This window comes from Cynara cardunculus, assembly GCF_001531365.2.
Source record: "Cynara cardunculus var. scolymus isolate 2C chromosome LG 11, CcrdV1, whole genome shotgun sequence".
NCBI classification, from domain to species: Eukaryota; Viridiplantae; Streptophyta; class Magnoliopsida; order Asterales; family Asteraceae; genus Cynara; species Cynara cardunculus.
In genome coordinates this window covers 14,295,970-14,318,636 of record NC_037538.1, presented here as the reverse complement: position 1 = coordinate 14,318,636, position 22,667 = coordinate 14,295,970, and the positions used below count along the sequence as shown (strand labels likewise).

The window sequence follows — 22,667 nt, the reverse complement described above, 5'->3', positions numbered from 1 at the left end:
TACATAAATATTTTTAGAATTGTTATATTTTTTTATAACTAAATATACTGAATAATTATTAAAAAATGAATTGTTATGATTAATAATAATTCTAATTGATATTAATATATAATGTATAATTAGAACTAATTAATACTAGTTATTCTGAATTAATACTAGCGGCGGAACCGTGCGTTGTCTGATAGCATGAGTACTTTGTGTTGATCATCTCTCTCAATAATTTGATGATGATCGTTTTATCTATCGAAGTGTATAATCTATGTATTCAGTTTCAACGATCATCACTATTTGTTCAGTTATCGCTGAACATGTATTGTAATTCGTTCAAAGATCGATATACTTCAAGAAGACAAAACGCACACCATAGATCCTTCAGCGATGTCGAAGACAGAAGCTGAAGATTAGAGACCAGCAAGTTCGTGATCTGAAGCGGTTTTCAGTGATAACAAACTCGTCTACACAAGTGTGAAATCTGCGTAAGATTCAGCGAACACTGATGAGACCTTCAGCGTCATTCCAGTGTCAGCAATCAAATGAATCTTATCGAGCAATATTAGTTTTTGTCTTGTCCTTCTGCACACAAAGGACAAACCCATACCTTTCTAAGTATTGTACAGTACGGAGCCACTCCTTTGACTCTAAACGTGCTTACCTACTTTATGAAAGAGTACTGTTCATATACAACCAAAAGGACTGTATATTGTAACAAAGTAAAAACTTTCCTCTAAAAGTTTGTCACGTGCTCTATACCTTCTGAATTGCATTTAATGCAATAGGTATAAATAGTTGAGTAGTTATCCTCTCAGTTATCATCTTCCTCACTCTAAACTTACCCAAGAAGTTATTTCTCTCTCTACTCTCTGTCTAAGAGAAAGACTCACTTTAACAAGTGAAGAACACATTTCTTCTTGCCTTATTTCTTGTAGCAAGTTTTTTCTTATTGCTATATGTATTTTGTGTATATATTAGATTGTTTAGATATGTTATGTATCTTATCTCTTCCGCAAACAATCTGTAAAATTTGTATTGATCTTCTTTATCAATATATAATTTTTAAAAGTGAAAGTTACCACGCAATGTTTGCTTTTTGTGTTGTATTGTTGTTTTATTGTCTTCTTTTCTCTAGATAATTTATTCCTTTCAAAATGGTTTTGCAAAACACTAGCACCAACTTTCACGATAATGTCTCTCTTGTCAAACATCTCCGGTTTTTTAGACAACTTCAGTTTCTAGAAAAACCAGATGTCTCTCCTTGGAAGGTGTGAATCCTGAACCCTAAACCATAACATAACACTATTGGATCAAATGACTGATACGAATCATGTCCATACATGAGCAGGCTCCGGTGTTTTTTTTATGGATTGCTATTTTAAGTATTATCGGTAGATCGCTTAGCCACGTTCATCTTCCGCGAATTAATTAAGTCCAAATTTTGAAAAGATGAAGAATTATCTTTTCTATATACTTTCCCCAGTTCCGCTACTATTTATTCTTAGAGCGTATTGATTTGACCCCATAAGTGGGACCAAAATGAGGATCCCAAATAAGAAAAACAATGCAATAGGGTTAATAAAATAACACCTATCACTGGGGATCACTACCATTGTCTAATTAAGTCTCAATCTTCATGATGTCCAGATTTGACACAAGGCATGATTGTGTCATCCCCATTATGTCGAATGTCTACTTTTTTTATTCTCGAATATACTGATAAAACAAATATTAACATCCCCATATTTCACATTTGAACATGCATGTATTTCCTTAACACCGATCAATCAAGGGGGCCAGAAACATCACTCTCACAATACATGATAGACAAACCCTATCTTGATGGATACTAGTACTACTATATAATACATGACATACCCAACTATCATTATGAACCTGGAGTGGAACCTCCAACATCTCATTCATTCTACAAATATGACTACCTTCCTACCTTCTTACGCAAAGCTACGAGAATAAATTTGATAAATGTTGTAATTTATCAACTCAAAGCAACAACGAAACATTTGAAGATTGACAAATAAGTCTGATTGGTTTCAACTTGGGCTTCAAAGGTCAACAGTGTCTGGAGATCCTAAGTTCAAATCCAAAAGGGAACAAAAATCCATTTTGATCATGGAGGTTCAAATGCAATAACTCTGAGCTAACCGTAAAACAAATACTCAGTCCAGAATTAATCGGCTCAAGTTAAATATCCATGTTAATAAAAAAAAAATTGCAAATAGTTGGAACATTTTGTAGTGTGACTTCAAAGAAACATGGGGGCGGGAGAAGGGTAGCCGATCTCGGGGCATGGAAATCCACTGAAATATGCAAACAACACCACTCCCATGGCTACCACCCCCGATACCCATCTCTCTATCTCTCATTTTCCTGACCGTCATCAGATGGAGGGTTCTGCTTCTTGTTTATCTCTGAATCTTCATGGTACACCAATACATTTCTTCAGATTCCTCAAGGTCTCTTTTTCTTTTCAATTCCTAAGTTATTGATTCGATCATGGATTCTACAAATCTTCTTCGCTTTATGTTGTTGAAGAATAAATTTCATGGCATTCAATTTGAATTGTTCATGATGAACCTTGTTAGATATATCGTGTTTTCATCACCTTCCAATTGACCAATTTGTATATTGTGGATTAGGTTATAATTTATACCGTAAACAATAGAATTTGTTTTAGATGAATAGGGAATGAAAGGTCTTTGGTTCAGGTAATCATGTTGGTATGTTCATCTTCCATGCAAACATGAAGATTTTGTATGCGTTTTGTCAATTACATGATTTCAATTCTATTCATGATGTTTTATTGATATATTTATCATGCTAATTTACAGTAAGACATGGCTGAAGAAGAAAAGAAGGAAGGGGTTATATTTGCAGTGGGGAATCAGAGAATTCTGTTCTCCGATTCTTCAGTTCCTCTTTCTGCTGAAGGTATAAAATGTCCACCATTGACTGTAACTTATTTTTTCTGGCTTCTATGATTTACTGTTAATAATGACAGATCACGGCCATATTACTAAAAGCTTGTGCTAAGAATGGGGGATCAATCACACAAATACCTCATAAAACTCCACTGTACCCCTAATAATAATAATAATAATTTCAATCACATGTATTTTTGTTACATGCTTCACTAACAAAAGTTTAATAGCTAAATTAGTCCTTCGGTCATACGCTTTCAGTTTTCCCATAAACACCACTTCATTGGGTATCATTCAGTATGGGGGCTCCTGTTAACACTTCCAATGGCCATATCCTGGCAGAAGGAAAAAAACCTAGACACCACCAAAGTACAACCATCACAAACCCCTGGTATCAACACCACCATTGCATATTCTCCAGCCTTCTCCCATGAAATATGACGATGAGGGAAAACCTTCATGAAATTAAACAATGAATTATAGCGGACCACTAGTTTTTTGTTCAACAAAGATTCTGATCTTATTAACTGCGTCCAAAACTATGTGCCAGATGTTCAAATAAAGTCTTACAAAACACATGTCAGTCTGAATAAGATAGAAAATGAATATTGATTGATTTGCCATCATGAGAGAGTGAACAAGAAGGCAATTGCTCTTGAAGGAATGATTTTTTTAGGGGCTTGAGAAATGTTAATTATATATTTGTTGGTCTTACCAAGTTCCAGAGCTAGCAATAGCAATCCTAAACCTCCTATCATGTAAAGCAGCTCCATTGTCAATTTTCTCAAACACAGATACATAGGAAGAATATGAGAAGCGAGGCATAAAAGAAGGTATGTAATGTCAGTCCTACAAGCTTTATATTGTGTGTACTGTTTTGTCGTGTCGGTATGTGTAAGTGTGTTGTATCTTGAAGGATTTATATTTTAGCCTGAGCTGAAGTACTGAAAACAGTCATGGCTTGTAAACATTTCTTATTTTTTTCATACATAAGGCTGAGGGTGAGATTAACAACAGCAAGTAAATAGAACCCAACACGAATTTGTTGACAAATAATGAAATACAAAATAGGTCTGCTTTTCAGATACAGCCATCTCTCCCAAGATGCCTAATCTAATCCAAATCAATAATATCCATCATAATACACAATATTATCTAATCTCTATTTGCAGAGTTACTTAATCGTGGAAATACTATCATTGCTTATTTTACTAAGTAAACCTGTCAGGGGTCTAACATAAATCTAGGGTGATAATGCCACAATTATTTTGCTGTGAGGGTGCAGTTTGGACCTTCCTAATATGTATAGGATATTTTTGCAATTCATTGTTGCTGTCCTTGTTGTATTCTTACAACTATTGTTCTTGTCATCTATTATTATTAGTGGTATAGTTATTATCATTTATTGTTGTCATTCTTATTTGTTCATCTATATTGGACTACATCTCATGTTTTCAGAAGTGGTAATGTAGGGTTTTATAAAGTGCTTGAAAATTGGTTTTTTATCCGTTCAATTGAAATTTTCGGAAAAAATGTGTTTGACAATTGATACTACCCAAAGACTTTTTCTATAGAAGATTATTTTATATAACTTATTTGCATAAACAGTATAGTTGCTGATGTTTTTCCTGCATGAACTTAGGTTGTTATGTTGGATCAGACCTATATGGAGTCTCCTTATTTGATAATTATATTTGTAACTCCTTGTGTATGGATTAATCAATCCCCTTGTATTCTATCGTCTCATTTCATGATCATATCTTTACTACTTGCATGTATATATTCTTGGATTGCCTTTCTGTGACTAAATTTTTCTGTAACATTAATTGCTAAAATTTAGCTTTGTAGATAAGGATGGAGACAATTCCGACGAGTCATCACTAAACGATGTCGAGGGTAAATGTGAATCTGAACCAGCATCGCCTAAGGACAGCGGTGCTTCAGGTTCATCATCTCCCACATTAGGCATTTCAGGTTTAGTAGCTCAAATTGATCCAAAAACTCATCCCAAGCAATGGAGTGGGTTCTTACATAAATTCAAGAAGGCACCCTCAGCAACCTTACATACGTTTAATCCTGGCATTCCCAGCATACCTTCCATTAAGAAGCTGACCAAGAAAAAGAGTAAGAAACTCATGCAGAGCATGCCAGAAATGTCTTCCCATTTAGATGCCGAATTGTATTGTTTCGAGGCTTCATGGACAAATTACTCACTCAAAGAACTCAAAGATGCAACGAATAACTTTAGTCGTGGTTTGTTACTTCTCTTCAATACATAATGCCTTCAAAAAATTTCTCTTTCTTAACATGGACTCCACAATTTTTTGAAGTACTTTGTTTAACCTCTTTGAGATAACATATGCTGTTATGGAACTTGCTTTTCTGCCCCTTGAGATTTACTTGTAACAAGATCCTTACAAGTAATGAACAATGAACAAGTTTTTCAACTATAGTCTTTATTCTGGTTAAACATAATTGCATTGAAGACCATCATTAGAACTAAAAGAATAACAAAATTGTGCTATAGTAAATAAAACATCTAGCTTTTATTTTTGTTCAATTTATTTGTGAGCAAATACATTCTAGATGTCATTTTCTGAAAATAAATATATCACCAAACAAGTGAGACAGATATTTGGAAGCAAGTGTAACAAATTTATTAGTTTGTTTTTCAAACAAGATACATCTCTTACAAGTTGCTTGCAGTAGATTATCATTTTTCCTGCATTTCACTTGATTTGTTGTATAATGAGATAACTCAATATGCTAAATGGCCTATAATATCTTTGGAGCCATGAAGGTCTGTTTCTTTTTGTTTCATCTGTCGGGTATTTATGCACTTCCTATGTTATTGCAAAGAAAACATGATTAGGTTATGAAGTTTATATTGCTCTGCATTTGACATAATTATATATTTAAATAGAACTCATTATGCTAATTGGCCTGCAACTTTTAGATCATGAAAATAAATTTCTTTTGGTTAACATTCTTTCTATGCTATTGCAAAGAAAACATAATTGGAGAGGGAGGTTATTCTGAAGTTTACAAGGGTCATTTGCAAGATGGGCAAATTATAGCAGTGAAACGACTAATTAGAGGTACACCTGAAGAGATGACTTCAGATTTTTTATCCGAGCTTGGAATCCTTGTCCACGTCAACCACCCAAACATTTCTAATGTTATTGGCTATGGAGTTGAGGGGGGAATGCACCTTGTTCTTCCTCTATCACATCATGGGAGCTTAGCTTCTCTTCTTTCTGGTTGGTTCTAAATTTCATTGTTTATATGACTATTCTAATTTTGTAATCATTTGATGATGAATTCTTGTAGAACTTACGAGTGAAAAATACCATTTGAAATGATTGTTCTTAATCTGTATTTGAATATTGTTTACTTGCTTCAGGTCAGAAAGAGAAACTTGATTGGAGAATCAGATACAATATTGCACTGGGCACCGCATCAGGCCTTTCTTATCTTCATGAGGGTTGTCAACGAAGAATCATTCATAGAGATATCAAGGCAGCTAATATTTTACTTTCAGAGGACTTTGAACCTCGGGTAATCCTATGACTTGATTCCGATTGGGTCCATTGAAGTGAAATGTGTTTTTGCTTATATGTTAAGTATCATATGATCCCTCTTCAGCCAATTGTGGTATCCTCACTTTTCTCACCATGCAACTGGTGGAAACATTTTTAATTTGAAATTACCTTCTTTTTTTCTCCTCACATATTTTTTGATATGTGATGACAAATTTTAAGATAATTAAACAAGACACATCTTAGCAAACTTGTATTTTCTGATTTTTTTAATTTGGTCTAGACTTCATTTTGATGCATAACTTTTGATAACTATAGATTTCTGATTTTGGGCTGGCAAAGTGGCTTCCAGATCAATGGATGCACCTCACTGTATCGGAATTCGAAGGGACATTTGGGTATGTAAGCAAAGAATTGTCATGGTTTCTGGTACTTGTAACGTTTTTGTCATTGTTCATTGTTTTTTTTTTCCATATATGTATTTCTTTTACATATTTGAGCTTCTTTATTGAACTACAGCTACCTTGCTCCTGAGGTTTTCACGGATGGCTTGGTTGATGAGAAAACTGATGTCTATGCTTACGGAGTCCTTTTGCTAGAGATCATCACTGGACGTCCCGCTTTGGATGAGTCTATGCAGAGTCTGATTATGTGGGTATGTATTTTCTTCGTACAAATGCAAACCAGAAAAGTAACCGTAGTTGGAAAGTGAGGACTTGTTTGGAAAATTACACTTTAGCCTAATGTTAACCTTTTATTTTGGATAAATAAGTAATTAATATTTCTCTCGAATTGTTTATTGTGTGAAAATTTGGGAGAAAACCAGCATATGATAAGCATGACTTGTTATGGTCTAGAATCAGTATAATAGATGGTATATGATCAAATAGTAAATAGAGACCATAAGATGTTTTATTGCTGCCCTTGATAAAACCTTGCAATGTTAAACCCTTATTACCAACAATAAACTTCTTTCTTTTAATTCCTTCCAGGCTAAACCTTTGATCAATACGAAAAACTTTGAAAAACTTCTTGATCCTCACCTTGCTGGTGCCTGTAACTTGGAGCAGCTGAATGACATGGTATGGATTGCTTCGCAATGCATTAACGAGGACCCAACCGAACGTCCAAAAATGAGCCAGGTAACTTATTGCAGTAGGAAAAAAAAGACCATACAAAACCAAAGAAGTCTTCACATGGTTAACTGAAAAACGGCCAAGTTGTAGGTATTCTGTTATTTTTACTTCCCACTGACAAGCTATCAGCTGTCTCTAGTTATTGCTGTGCCAGAATTGAACTTTTAAATGGCTTCCTAGTATTAATAATGAAATGTCAAGTTAAAATGAGGGAGCAGAAATAGGTAGGATGAATAAATAAAATCTAGTAGAGAGATAATTTGGGAACATGTATTCTCTCATTTGTTGATCAACGATCTAGTTATCTTACTGTCTATGGAAGTACAATAGTAGGGGAAAGATAGTTTTTAGATTTTGATATACCCTCCATAAGTCTTTATATTACTTCACCGAATCACCGGCATCCAAACAATCATTAATACATGTCTTTACCTCTTTTAGTTTCTAGTAGGCTTGCTAGACATTCTCATGTAATGCTAAAGATAAACAAGGTTGCACTTGCATGCTAGAGATACTACCCAGAACACACTATTGAACTTTAGAGTTCAGCATTTTCTATGTATAGTGTTTCTTATCTAACATCTAATGATATTTCATTCCACAATGGTTATGTCTTACTGCTCTTCTGTCCTCTCTAAGGATATATCAAGTATCAAGGATTTGAGTGTACCTTATTGATTGAGGAAGACCGTGAGTATATAATATACAAGGTGGGTTCATGGGCCAAAAATAACACAAAATCAAATTTAGCATACCACAACCAAACCCTCATTGTCTGATAACACTCCTCATGTGCGAAGAACATTAACAAGTTTCCCTGGATGCAGCTATATTGACAACCTGTAATTTTGTTATATGTACTCATGTCCTGATTCAGGGAAAGTTGTTATCGCGTTCAAGTAAAATCAAAACTAAAAAGATCTAATAGTCGCTCACATGTAAACCAAATCATGTGTTACTGTATGGATCTTGTGCTGAAGTTACTTAAAAGACAAGATATGGAGTTGGGATGGATGATAGGTCTTAAAGAACTTCATCATGAAGAAACACAGATGAAGAAGATGCTTATTATGGTTGGACGGATGGTTGAAGTAACCGTCCCCGAGATAACATAGAGGTCTTGAGTTTCAATCTCACACTTGGATGTTGCCCACTAAATTATTAATTACCACATATGCATCCATAAGTTTGACCCAATCAGGTGAGATGTTTCAGAGGTGGTAAAAAAGGTAAATGGGCAAGGGGTACCCCAGTAAGATAACAAAAGACATCATGGATGAAAGCTTGTTTTTTTCTAGTCAGCTTGGAAATATTATCTCATGAAAAAGATGAAGCATAGTATAACTCTAGAATAGAAGATTCAAGCAATATTAGCTCCATTTAGAAGGTTGTTTTAGTTTATCCAACCTTTCTTGTCTATATTTTATCTACTTGTGTGACTTATCTGTTGTATGCTAGTCTTAGCTTTTCTTCCTATATTACTAGTTAGTAGTTTCCTTCACGTCCAATGATGCATTTATGTTTTTGTTTGCACACAATCTCGCATGCAGTCTGCCCGTTTGTTTCTTTTATATCCTACCCCCAAACCCTATATCTACTATGTGGGATTTACCAAGTTGGTTTGGTTTAATGAGGAAAGGCTGTTTTATTTTCTTCATGTGATGCAGATTTACAGGATGCTAAGTGGTGATGAAGGCATTCCTGATTGCGGCAAGAAGTTTATAAAGAGGGCTGCCTTCAGAAGGAGAAAGTCATCGCAGATCTCTGATGAAGAACATTTGGTACCCCAAACCCCAGTCCAACATGAAATGAAGTTTTAAAAGTTTGTGTTGGCTGTTGAAATTTGGAAGAGCCAACTTGTATTTTCGATTAGTTCCTTTTGAGGGAATGTGTATGCTTCAAACAAAGAATTAACGAACGCGAGAGTGGGATAGGCGAGAAAGACTTAGTAGTGCGATACCATGTATAGTATATGGTTATATCTATGCTCTCTTCTTGTTGTAAAATGGTAACAAGGATTCACAAATGAAGATGTGTTTTCAGATCTTAGATACCTTTTTTGACCCATATTTTGGCTTCTTTTATTACTCATCCAACAATGCTACACAATCTAGCTTTTGACACCATTAAGAATTAATGTTTAAAAATAAATTCACAAAAAAGGATTAATTAATGTTAAGTTTACTTGAAATATTTTATAAAAAATCTTGTTAAAGACCCGATTTCTTTCCCAACGAAAACACCTAGAGCCATAAAAAACACAAGTTCACAGCAAGAAAACCAGTCAACCTATGAAGTGTGATCATTATATTATATTAATCCAGTATTTCAATCTGTTGCTCTAATGGACCACCATAGTGTTAGTGTACAACAATAAACTAAATACCATTTCATATAAAGAATTTCAAAACCACAAAATTGCTCCTAGTAAAATTGTGTTAGTATTCATCTTCGAAAACCATCTCTGATGCCACCAGGGTTCAAATTAGCGTTTTCTCGACTAAAATCTCCTCGCCCACCCTTATTGACGTGGTAATCTGAAGGCGATGTTGGTCCTTTCTTGTACCTATTCTCTCTCCGAGGATCATTGTTGGGTTCACTTTGACCAAATTGCCGACTGCTACCAGGGTTTTGACTTTCAGGTTCAAACCTTCTTCTCATACCAGGATCTGAAGCATTCACGGGCCTCATGGCTGCATATCTGTTCTCTGATCCAGGACCAGAAGCATTTGTGGCTGCATATCGGTTATCTGATCCAGAACCAGAAACATTTGTCGGCCTCGTGGTTGCATACCTGTTTTCTGATCCATTTGTTGGTCTTGTGGCTGCATACCTGTTATCTGGTCCAGGAGCAGAAGCATTTGTTTGCCTTTTGGATGCATACCTGTTTTCTGATAAAGTTGTATCCATATTTGATGTTTCTGGAGGTGAATCTACTTCAAATGCCTCCTCACAAGACATATCCTCCTCAGAACCAGATTCATCCAAGTTTTGCTCCACTTTTTCATTTAACATTGCTGCAACCTTCTTTTTGCCCGGCCCTTTCTTTAATGGCCCAAACTTGACATGTCGGACAACAATGTATGCTTGTTTTGCCTCTACTCTAGGCCCACTTTCCACAAGGGTAAATTCATCAACCTGCCCAAGGAAAGCTAATTATATTTTTGAAGATTGAAGAAACCCAATTGCAAAAAGAAAGCCCCAAGGGTAGTTATCCAAAAAACCATGGAAAGAATGAAATGTACATCAACTTACCAAAGCAGCGAAACGTGTTAGCAGTCCTCCCAAGTCCTGATCTGCAGTACCCACTGCCATACACTGGGTAACAACAAGAATGTTCTTAAATTTCATCCCACTTCAACTATTTGTGAAGATTGGTTTATTACTATTGGAAAATCAATCGCTGTCAAGAATGAGAGAGAGAAGTAAATTAAACATACCTTGACCCGATGACCACGCTCAGTTAATCGCCTAACACCATCTGCTTTTGTTTGCAAATCATGCCCATCCTAGACAAAACAGCATTTTGTGAATTAAAAGATTAATAATAGAATTAAGAAAACTCAAGAGACTCTGCTAGACTTGTAACTCGTCATTTTTTGGTCATAACTAGTTTTGCTTTTCACCTATTTGGAACTTGGAAGTCCCTCCTCCTTAAAGGCAACCAAAGATCTAATACCTTCAAGAGCTTCAAAAAATCACGCAGAATATTAAATGGACAGCAGTAACTTGGAAGTCCCTTCTAGTTTAATATTACTGCCCTAATCATGGTTGTAAAAATCGGTCGAGGTGTACGCCCCAAGGTGTAGCTCAAGGCAAGGCAGTGGAAAAACGAACCTGAGGCGGCGCCTCTTCTCGGTTAGTGGGGGCGTACACCTCGAGTCACTGAGGCGGGTCTGAGGCGCATGAGGCAGGGCTGAGACGCATGAGGCGGAGCTGAGGCGATGCTCATGTATTATGGATTTAGGGTTTAAAATACATAGGTTTCTCTCTGCTTCCTCATGCTCGTCTCATCCAGTCCGCGAGTTCTTTTGCAGTTCTCCATTCACCTCATCTCGTCCAGCCCTTCGCAAGTTCTTCTGCAGTTCTCCATACACCTCATCTCCTCCATTTAACTTTTACGAGCTCTTATCCGGTTCTCAAGGCTCCCATATTGAGAATATATATACATATATATTAACTTTTACGAGCTCTTATCCGGTTCTCAAGGCTCCCATATTGAGAATATATATACATATATATATATGTATATATATATATATATATATATTCAAACTGGGAGAGGAGATATAAGACATATTTATATATATTAAAATAGAGAATTTGAGTAAGGAAATATAATTTATTTACAGTCGTGTAATGACAATGTTATGTGGGTTAATATATCATTACGTTGTGTCCATTGTCCACCGTCCCGACAGGTTTTCTTTGTTTGTATATATAATATGTATTTTTAACAAGTGATAAAAACAATATCAACTACATCTATTAATATAATTTGAGATTTTAATACTATTATTAGATGTGTATTAATATACATAAAATATTTTTTTTATTTTTATTTTCCGCCTTGGGGCTTACGCCTCGGACCGCCTTGAGGCTTACGCCTCGCCTCACCAAGGGAAAATGCCTCGCCTCACGTTTACGTACTTTAAAACCTTGGCCCTAATAGGTTCTATTTTTCAAGATCTCATTAAAAGTTTTAAACCCCTCTTCATGAAAAGACCCATTTATTTAAGAATATAAGATCCCCGTGGTATCGATATGTCTTTGCTGCCTACACATTTGCATTGAATCTGGTATGGATGGGTTCATTCATGGTATTGCTACTTAACCTTTTAGGTTCATTATGGTTGGTTCCATCCTTTGTATGCCTATGAATTTTCAACATGTCAAGGGCAATATAGGTTGTTGGACTAAAAAACAAGCGCTTTATCCCAACTAGAGAGCATATGCTATAAAGAAAAAATGAAACCCAAAAAAAAATATAAAAGAGCAAAATACAAAAGCAAAATAAAGATGTCAACACTAGGGTTCGAGACGTAAAAAGTGTTTCACACCCTTTTCTAAGGCCAACTCCTTTGGTATACTCCATCCATGCAAATCTCACTTAAGTACTTCCCACAATGTCAACCTTTGAATTCAACAGCATATGTTAGAGATGATGAAACCAGCTGAAACGATGTTGCCTTGTTCTTAGCAACCCGCACCACCACAACCTTCTTTTCCATATCCTCATTTCTAGTCCTATATCTCATCACGTGAGACCACACACCCCAACATTAGTATATCTGGTAAACTCATCTTGTGCGCATAGTCTCTTTTAGGCAAGGGCAAATCTTAAATCTAACAGCAGGTCACGGATATAAAAAACCTTTTGGAAGGTCATTTAACCAAAGGACCCCAAATATATCAAGTATCTCCGGTTTTGGTGATTTTACATTTTCTGGATCAGTGAATGAACACCAGTTACTCAACTATAAGCAAATCAGATTTGATTCAAAGAACCAAATGAATCTTCCAGCACAGAACTGATTGCAGAATTATAAAATACACAAGGGAGTTTCTGGAACAAATGAAGCTACAGGAACTTCCTAACATAGACTGGCATGCCTTCGATCAACAACTATAATGCAACAGGCTTTAATAGCGCTGATGCGGACTTGTCCAGTGTGAACCAAAATATTAAGCAATAAATGCATCATATTAAATTTACTAGTCATATTCTTATACTAAAACAAGTTTATTACCGATTGCATAGACAACATGATTTTGAGAAAATATATGCACAGGATTTGAAGAAACATGATTCAAGGAAGGAACTTACGATTTTACAAGTAATTCGCACTTCTTTCATAGATCCTTTACGTAAAACCACGTCAGACTGCAAAAGTTAAAGATATATATAAGACAGATGGATAACAACAAAATCAACAGAGTGATGATGCCCAGATAGGATTGATGAATCTAAACAAAGCGATTAGGCATTTGTGTGTTCAAGTAGTTCTCTACTTTATCCAGTTAAAGGATAAACAGACTCTAACTAATCAAGGTGAACATAATACATTTAAATGTCGAAAGACAATAAAATCAATCAACCCCTACGTACAAAGTCTTTCTTATTAGGTTTTTTCGTGATTGAACTTGGCACCTAGCTAACACTGATCAGAATCACAAGACTAGGGGGAAAATGAAGTTACCATGATCTTGTTAAGAGTTCAATCTATTGTTTAATTGGGTGACACCGATGTAATATTAGTGTTTATTTTGGGCTTTGGGGATTTAGATACTAGGATTTGTATCTTTCAGTCTCTTTCTTGTTCTGCCAGCAGTATTAGGATTTTACATATAGAGTTGTAATCCCCAAGGAAAAGAATTATAAACCATAGAATAATATTGAACTTTTAACAAGACATTTTTCAAGTGAATCAAAATTCATGTGTGAAGATTCCATATCTGGTGTAAAGCCCTTCATCTTGGGTGTGAATCCCTAGAGATAGTAGTGTTTATTTGGTTGAAGCCTTAAACTTAGCTTACATTACCGTGTTCCCAAATGAAATATGTAACACCACACCCCAATCCAAGCTGTGAGTGGGTTGCATACATTTATCAAAACATGATATATATATATATATATATATATAACTCACAGAAGCGTTTGTACATGTTTCAATACACAGATCACGCACAAGGGATCAGTCTTTACTTAACTACTAAAGACATCTAGTACATCACAAAGGAGCCAAAAGCAAAGATCGCAGCGGAGGAATCTGATGGCTACCAGACCAACCCACTAAAAATGCAAATAGGTTCCCTGATTGAAGATAGTCATTAGTGCTAGGGCCCTCATTCTATCTCGTGGAAAGTCTCTCTCTCGTGGACTAGGGTAAGTTTACCCAATATTTGGCTTAAACAATCCTATCTTTATAGGAAACAAAACAAAACCATTTGGATTCCAACTTGTTGAACCCACTTAAGTATCTCCAAGTCAATCTGTTCAATGTATCATTTCCTCGCGTATTTAGCTTTCTGCTATACATCCATACGTTTTAAGCACAAAGCCCTGTGATATACATGGTTTTGCATTTTCAAACATGTAAAACAGTTTCATGCCAAGATTCATGTAACAATGTGTCATTTTAGTGCACAGCACACCTATGATGTATTTAAGCACAAAGCCCTGTGATATACTTAAATCGTGGATGTGTGCTCATTCCGATAGTAATAACATATCTTTGGATCTTTCTTAAAAGGGTCGGGAACAATTCTTCATTCCCACATAGTCAGCCCACAATGCCCGGATTCACCACGTGCTTTCCCACCATTTGTCCTGTTCATCCCGTCCCTACATGGTAATCGAACTCAAATGGACAAGATACTTGATACCCGTTTCAATCCATTCTATGTTATGATACATGAAACATACATATACACACACGCCTATGTCATGAAAACGCACAACAGTACATCGACATAAAACGTAAATCAACATACTTATATACCACTAGCATGCATGGCAAGTTAAAAGAACAAAAAGCTCATGCAGTCACCTCGTTTGTGGCATCGAATTGATTAAACTAAGAGTAGTTTTGTATTAGGTGAATCTCTCGACAACACAAACCCAAATCCGGTCTCAATTGTAGTTTCGGTCACGAATCCTAAATCTCCTTAAGTATTATTTCATTGCTTCCTCTCTTCTCTCAATTTTGTGTGTGTTTGCTTGAGTTTACAGGAAATCTCAAAATGAAGAAGAAATGAAGACAGAGATAGGTTTACATAGGAAGGAGAGTGAGAGGACTTGAAGAGGTGTGCATTTATTGAACCCAATTTGTGGCTTCAAAAGAGTATGTTGAATACTCTTTAAATTGCCGCATTATCTATTTAAATGACGTATAATAATTATTATATATGATATTAAATACTTGTTTGATATTTACGTAATACTTTGTTTCAATTCATAACTTTATAATGCATAATTCTTAATAAAATCTAAATGCATCGTTGTGATCCACATACTTTTAACTATAGTATGACATGAAAAATGTCACAATGTGATTCGTACCAATCACGATGTATTTTCCGACCTCGAACTTGTTTTTCCTTAGCATTGTTTGAGCAGGGATTTTTAGGTGTATAACCTTAAATGAGATTTTAATTAAATCCATGACCTTCTCATGAGTATAAAGCCATTTTTTCTTTGATAAGCCAGGAGGTCATGAATTTAATTAGAAACTCATTTAAAGTCATATCCCTAAGTGACCCGAGTTTGAGCAAAGTCTCCGCCCCTTCGCTCAGCTACACGCCTGAGGGCTCCTGAGCATTGTTAGAAAGCATATTTTCGCATATCATTGTCCCAAATTATGAAAATCATGTGCTTCCTACTTCACCACGAATTTACGATGGCCTTCAACATTTATGGTTAGCACATAAAATGATGTCCGGTCCCAAATCCTATCACACCGTTGTCATCGTCGTTCTAAACCGAGCCAGATGTATAATCCTTCTGACAGAAACCCTCCCAAAGATATATGATTATTAGGATAACATTTGTCATGAACATAATTTGCATACTACATGATTGTTTCTATGTATACATGCATACATACATACACACACACACACACACACATATATATATATATATATATATATTATTGGCCCATCTTCAAAACCCATTGATAAACAATATAATTCAGACTATTTACTTCATTGAACCTACGTTCTACTCCGTAAGACGTTTAACCCCAAAATCGATCACCTAGAGCAAATTAGAACCTTTTCCTGCATCAGTTTATTTTCAAGCTGAAAATCCTAAATCAAGCTATAGCCATCCCAAAGATCATAAAACCTAGTCATATCCTAACTCAGGGTTGGGTTTCGGTTAGAACGGAAGGTATGTTGAGAAGCGTAAGAAGAGATCTGCACCCTTTAATTAATCCTAATTGAATGTCAACACTAATGAGGTGCACCAAGATGCACCGAATCAGTTCCCTTTCTAAAGCGCAATTCATGGGTGGCCATGAGATTAAAAGTGATCAAGGGTTCAGATCTCTTCTTACGCTTCTCAGCATAACTTCCTTTCTCACACGACCCTTCGCCTCCTAACTCATAGCCGCAACTACTCAAAACAATGGAGTACTTAGCACTTATAATCAGGAAGTCCATTTTCCTAAGAATTGGCTACACAAATAAAGGGACTTCATATCAAATATCAACAAAGTGATCAGGTTTAATATCATATATAGTACACAAAGATCGATATGTGTTGTCAAAAATCAAATTCTAACAATCCCCACTTAGGGCCACTTACCCGGCTATCTATGTGTAAAGTGTCCCGGCCCGGCTTCCCCCACCACTTCAATTAGTTAGGGCCGCTTGATGGGCCACCAAGTGTCTCACCACTTCAATTAAGAAAAAAACATAGAATTGAGCAAAAATTGATCTACTTTTCTCAACACGTAGGTAATTCGTCCAATCTTTTCTGAATAATTGCATCACTAGAAAGAATTATAGTTTCTATATGAAAATGAACCAATATCTCCACTTGGTCTTCCATTTATGGACTGATCAGACAAGTTAGAAGGTCAATCAACTGCCCTGGCCCCTTTAACAATATTAAGCAACAGTCAAGAACATGAGCAACGGCTTGTAGTAGAGGGGCACCTACCTTCTTTTTTGTTAGTTCTTTTTCCTTTGCTTGTCTTGCGTATATTTCTTTGTTATAGTCCATGAGTTTGCAAACAGGTGGGTTAGCATCTGCTTGAACCTGCAACACAGAAAAGAAGACAGTTGACTTCAAGGTCATCGCCTCATAGTGATATCAAATATTAATTCTGACAGAAGCACATAAGTAATGCAAAGGCATTGGTCAACTGGTGAGGATAACCAAGGAAGAAATCCAAAAGCTAATGCATTTAAGCAATGTCCACACACAGCCACAAAATTAACATGACATTTCAACTTAATTGGGTTTGTGGGGCATAACAAAAATAATAATGTCCAACATATTTTAAAAAATGGAAATTCTGGACTAGCACACAAATACAAAACACCAAATTCAAATAGAGCACATTGTTTGCTATGACATAGACTAATGTTGTACCTCAACTAAATCAATACCGAGTCTCCTTGCACGATCCAATGCTTCATGCCTTGACACTACACCATGTCCTGCAAATTTTGCATTGTTTACAAGATTAAGAAAATCACAAAGTCTTCAGTAAATTGAGATTTTCAATTCAAATTGCCTCCTAACATATGCATTCAATCTACAAGATGGATATTGTTAGTCCATATGAACACAAGACCCTCAAGTAACTGTTCTTATGAAGGCATTTAAGGTAACACGGGTGTGAACTCCTCAATCTAGCCCACCTTGTACTAAATGCTAATAGTAAAAAGTCATGACTAAGAAAGCATCCTGCTTATGCTAAAGATGTCCGACATTGGGGCATTATATATAAGGTTCATCACAGCCTTGTCATTGACTTGCAAGAAGATGAACTTTTAAATAGAGATATAGATATAATATTATGTATCTAAATATAGACACACACAACACGCAATAAGTTGATAGAGTGTGCAAGATAAACATGCATCTATCACTGAGTTCTGTAAAACAAAATTTTAATACAAGCTATGACCAACATTTTGTCATCAAATATGATCTAATATAGACCACTAAAACAAAAACAAAAAACACTCGGTAATAGACATTTAGTAATGCCAAAGTCCCCCACCTTGAAAATGTGCTTACTCTTTACACCATCCACCCTTCCCCTTAAATGAACATTATTAATTGCTAAACATACAGTTACAGCCAAATATAGTATTGCCACAATAACAGATCAAATACAAGTTAAACGTATCTTCTTTGAACTTCTGTCCAATATAAGGGTGCTAGTAAGTTAAAAAGCACTAGAAACAGCACAAGTACTGCATAGGCTAGAAGCAGTAGTGTGTATTAGTCCCACAATCGTGCTCAAAATACTCAATTGTTATCAAATAGACTGGGAAAGGGTATTGATGACAACATATTTACATTGCACAAAGGTAATGATTCCGGTATCTGTTTAGGAACTAAGAACCAATCAATTTATAAATTTTGAAATAATAAAGATGTGGAATATAAGATACAACAGAGATTTGAATGATGATAAATATACCAGTCAATTTAATAAGTTAGATCAACAAAAAGTCAACTTGTCCATATTCACTGTTGTGATAACGAAGATTTGTTCACTTCGCAGAAGATGCTAACTATTAGGACGATGATAGAGAGAAAAGGTGAATCCAATCACTATAATCACTGAAGCCCATCTAAAAGTTTACAGTATCACGCTTTTCTCTATACAAACTACATGGTCTGTGCCTGACCAAGCTAAACAAGAAAATTTAACAAACATCATCCCAGTTTATCAATCCATTCTATATTTCTATTAATATCAAATTTTCACACAAAATGAAGTCATCGGAAGGTTGTGTGAATACATTTCTACAAATAGTTCAAAGATCTAAATTGCTGCAATTCAATTTTCAGTCACATGGGCTTAACTTTTAGTGGAAGTGTGTGGTGAAGGTTTTATACCTTAGCTAGCTACAGAGAATAACTTCTAGTTCATGTTGAAAGTGAACATCCTAAAACTATCAATTCTTATATGTTATGTAAGAATGCAAATCTTTCCCACAACTGAACTAAAAGTCTAAAGAAGCAAGCATGTGTCCTAAAGCTTGGAAACTCAACTAATTACCCCAAAGATGCTTATCATACTTTTTCTTGATAGGTATCAAAAGGGTAATATTATTGTTCATCTGTTATATATTGTGCTTGATCCCAATTGTTTTGCAGATTTATGTTTACCTCTCTTCCTCATTGGTGTCAATACGTATGTCCTTATAAATATTGAGATGTATATTCAGTTTCAAACAATCTTTTAGATTACAAAAGTTGTATAAACTACAAAAATGTAAACGAATTAGCAGGCAAACCTTCATCGGTCACAAGTCTAACATATTGGGCAGATATTTGCTCATTCATTCGTGGACGCCCCTTATCCTTATCCTTTTCTTCATACTTCGGCTTGACCTAACAAACCATTTCAATACAAATAGCCAAATCAATACACAAACACAAGCACACATAGATATTAACAATATATATAAGTCGTTGTTATGTTTTCACCAAGTTCTCAAATGATATGAAGGCTTTCACTTGATTTTAAAATATTAGAATCATAATTACAATATGTTCTGCAACATAAAGATTACAATGAATTACAACCACAAGGGTGGTGCCCAAATGGTTTGAGCTTGGGCTCCAAAGGCCAAAAGTCCTGGAGGTCCCAGGTTCGAATCCAAGGAGAAACAAAAATCCCCTTGTGGCCACGGAAGTTCAAATGCGGTGACTCCGGGCTACCCGCTAAGCAGGTGGTCGCCCTGGGATTAGTCGGCTCGCATAGCAGGTTGGATATCCAGGTTAATAAAAAAAAAGATTAAAATGAATTACATACTTCAAGATTATAAAAACATAAGTTGATTGACCATGCCAATAGATCATAAACTATGATTATAAACATCATCGACATCTAAGCAATTAATGTATACATATAATTATTCCACCAGTGTATTCAGACAGAGAGAGGATGTGGCGAGTAAAGACCTGAACAGGAGCGGCATAGTATCGCACATAGTTGCCAAGCTCGGATCCTGTTTTATGAATAGCCATACTTGGACTAGTCACAGCACCAATGCTAGCTTCCCGGATAACCAAAGAGGGCCCATGAATTTGAAAATAGCAATGTCTGAACTGACTTGACAAAGCTCTCAGCTGTGCTTGCTTCATCCGGCACCAAGACAACACCATTCTTCTTCCTAGGTCACATCAATCAAACCATATATTAAGCTAACTATATATGAAATGTAAGGCGAAAAACACGTTAAACTTATATAGTTTGTATAAGTGGGTCATTGTGTATTGAAGCAAGTTTCATTTGTATAGTTCGTAAAATTGAGTAATCAAGTAAAACGCCGATACGTTCTATCAACTCAACAACATACACAAACCAAAAACCTAATCAACTAAATGATCAATAAAAAATTTAACTTCAATCACATGATCGGTCTTTATGAAAACCAAAGAGCAATAGACAGCGTAGCCATCAACTCCGTCTAATCGAATCACGTTCAACAAAAACACAAAACCCATTAGGACTTTTTAGTACCACTGTGAAAAACTAATTCGTAACAAACAACGTCGAATCAAGCAAAGAGAGTTAGGTATACATAGAATTAAAACCTAATGCCAGCGTATTACAAATTGTGTGTCCATCGACGTCAATATATAGATGGATCAAAATTCAATCAGATTAAGAAAAAATTACCCAGAAGACGGCAATAGCTCGCTTTGTCCCTCTAGAAACGGAGCTACAGAGATGACGCAAATATCGATTGGAGGAATAAGGGGGCGGACTGGGGACGGAATCAATGGAGCAGACTCTGGTAGAGGTGGCAATAACCACCAAATTTTTGTGCTTTGATAAGTTAATCTTTTTTTGGTTATTTACATTGTGTTTTATATCATTAGTGTTTGATTTTGTGCTTTACACGATAAAAATATTTCTTCTTGAAAATATTAAAGTTGGCTAAGTCACTCGATGATAACATTTATATATTAAATTAATAAGGATTAATAATACCTTTTATATATAAATCCATCTTATTATTATTGATTGGTCTTTTGATATATAATAGAGAGCGGGATGAGTTATTATGCAACCATTTATATTTGTACAACTAATACAACTCAATCTCAACCGTCCATTTTATTTGATGAATATATGATTTCATAAAAGTTTTGATTGTTTTCTAATATAAAGTATTGGTCATAATTAATGAACTATAGGCATCTTCCATAAATATTCAAATCATAATAAATGAACTTTCATCGTTTCCATAAATATCTCTATTGATTGGGTTGCATTGGTTGTACAAATGGACATAGTTACATATAAAATATACTCTCTCTCTCTCTCTCTCTATATATATATATATACATATATATATATAGTTTATTTCAAATACAACTCATCACATTTGTACAACTAATGCAACCCAATAAATTGATATATTTATGGAAATTATAAGAGTTCATTTATTATGATTTAAATATTTATGTAAGATGAATATGGTTCATTAATTATGATCAATACTTTATATTATAAAACAATTAAAACTTATATGAAATCACATATTAATCAAATGAAATGGACGGTTGAGATTGKGTTGTATTGGTTGCACAAATGTCAAGGGTTGTATAATAACCAACATCTATATATATATATATATATATATATATATATATATATATTAGATTATGTAAAATTGTAGGCTAAAAGTTTAATGTTATTTATTATAATTCAGGAATTTTCTATTTATATAAAGAAGAGAAAACGAATTAATCAAAAAGAAATCAAAAGAAAAGGGAAAAGGGATTTATACGGAAACTTATCCTAACTATATTAGGATAATATCCTTATAATGTAGAGAGAATATAATGAGATATATTCCAACACCCTCTCCCAAATTGGAAATACCTAACTTGTTAAACAATAAATGAGATTGTTTATGTCAGAGAGCCTTGGTGAAAATGTCTGCTAACTGCGTTATAGTATTGACAAATGATAGAGAGATCAATCATTCCTGAATGGCGTCATGAACAAAATGACAATCTAGTCCAATGTGTTCGGTATGTTCGTGGGAAACTAGATTTTTGACAATATGAAGTGCATATTGGTTATCACAAAATAAAGGGACAATTTTTGGATGTCGAACACTGGGGCTTAGTAATAGTCCTTTCAACCATTTCAACTCATAGGTGATCTAGCCATGATCTGATATTCTGATTCAGTAGAGGAAAGGGATACAATGTTGTTTCTTCGTTTTTAATGAAACCGGAGAATCGCCAAGAAATATAATCCATCTTGTAAATGACATTCTATTTAGAGGGAAAGACTTTCAATTAGAATCACACCAACTTGTCATGGTCAACTTACTATCAGAGC

At 35.2% G+C, this 22,667-nt stretch overlaps 2 protein-coding genes across 6 annotated transcripts; one reads left to right on the top strand and one right to left on the bottom strand.

The window, feature by feature from the left end:
- Positions 1 to 2,297: 2,297 nt before the first annotated feature.
- On the top strand, positions 2,298 to 9,645 carry LOC112520691 (receptor-like cytosolic serine/threonine-protein kinase RBK2). 5 transcript variants are annotated; one of them, XM_025129154.1, is made up of 9 exons: positions 2,298 to 2,468; positions 2,844 to 2,943; positions 4,782 to 5,186; positions 5,942 to 6,193; positions 6,337 to 6,491; positions 6,791 to 6,870; positions 6,992 to 7,127; positions 7,465 to 7,614; positions 9,276 to 9,645. In XM_025129154.1, exons 2-9 carry the CDS (start codon positions 2,850 to 2,852, stop codon positions 9,426 to 9,428), a joined length of 1,425 nt encoding a protein of 474 aa, XP_024984922.1. In that variant the 5' UTR covers positions 2,298 to 2,468; positions 2,844 to 2,849; the 3' UTR covers positions 9,429 to 9,645. The 5 variants fall into 5 exon arrangements, with proteins under 5 accessions (XP_024984922.1, XP_024984925.1, XP_024984926.1 ...); XM_025129157.1 differs by having other exon boundaries at positions 2,309 to 2,436; XM_025129158.1 differs by having other exon boundaries at positions 2,309 to 2,468; positions 4,782 to 5,057.
- Positions 9,646 to 9,796: 151 nt separating this feature from the next.
- On the bottom strand, positions 9,797 to 21,132 carry LOC112521556 (translation initiation factor IF3-1, mitochondrial). The gene is made up of 9 exons (XM_025130480.1): positions 20,988 to 21,132; positions 20,267 to 20,478; positions 19,597 to 19,693; positions 17,711 to 17,778; positions 17,276 to 17,374; positions 13,436 to 13,492; positions 11,049 to 11,117; positions 10,864 to 10,926; positions 9,797 to 10,746 (listed from the first exon to the last, which is right to left on the bottom strand). Exons 2-9 carry the CDS (start codon positions 20,468 to 20,470, stop codon positions 10,054 to 10,056), a joined length of 1,350 nt encoding a protein of 449 aa, XP_024986248.1. The 5' UTR covers positions 20,471 to 20,478; positions 20,988 to 21,132; the 3' UTR covers positions 9,797 to 10,053.
- Positions 21,133 to 22,667: the final 1,535 nt, after the last annotated feature.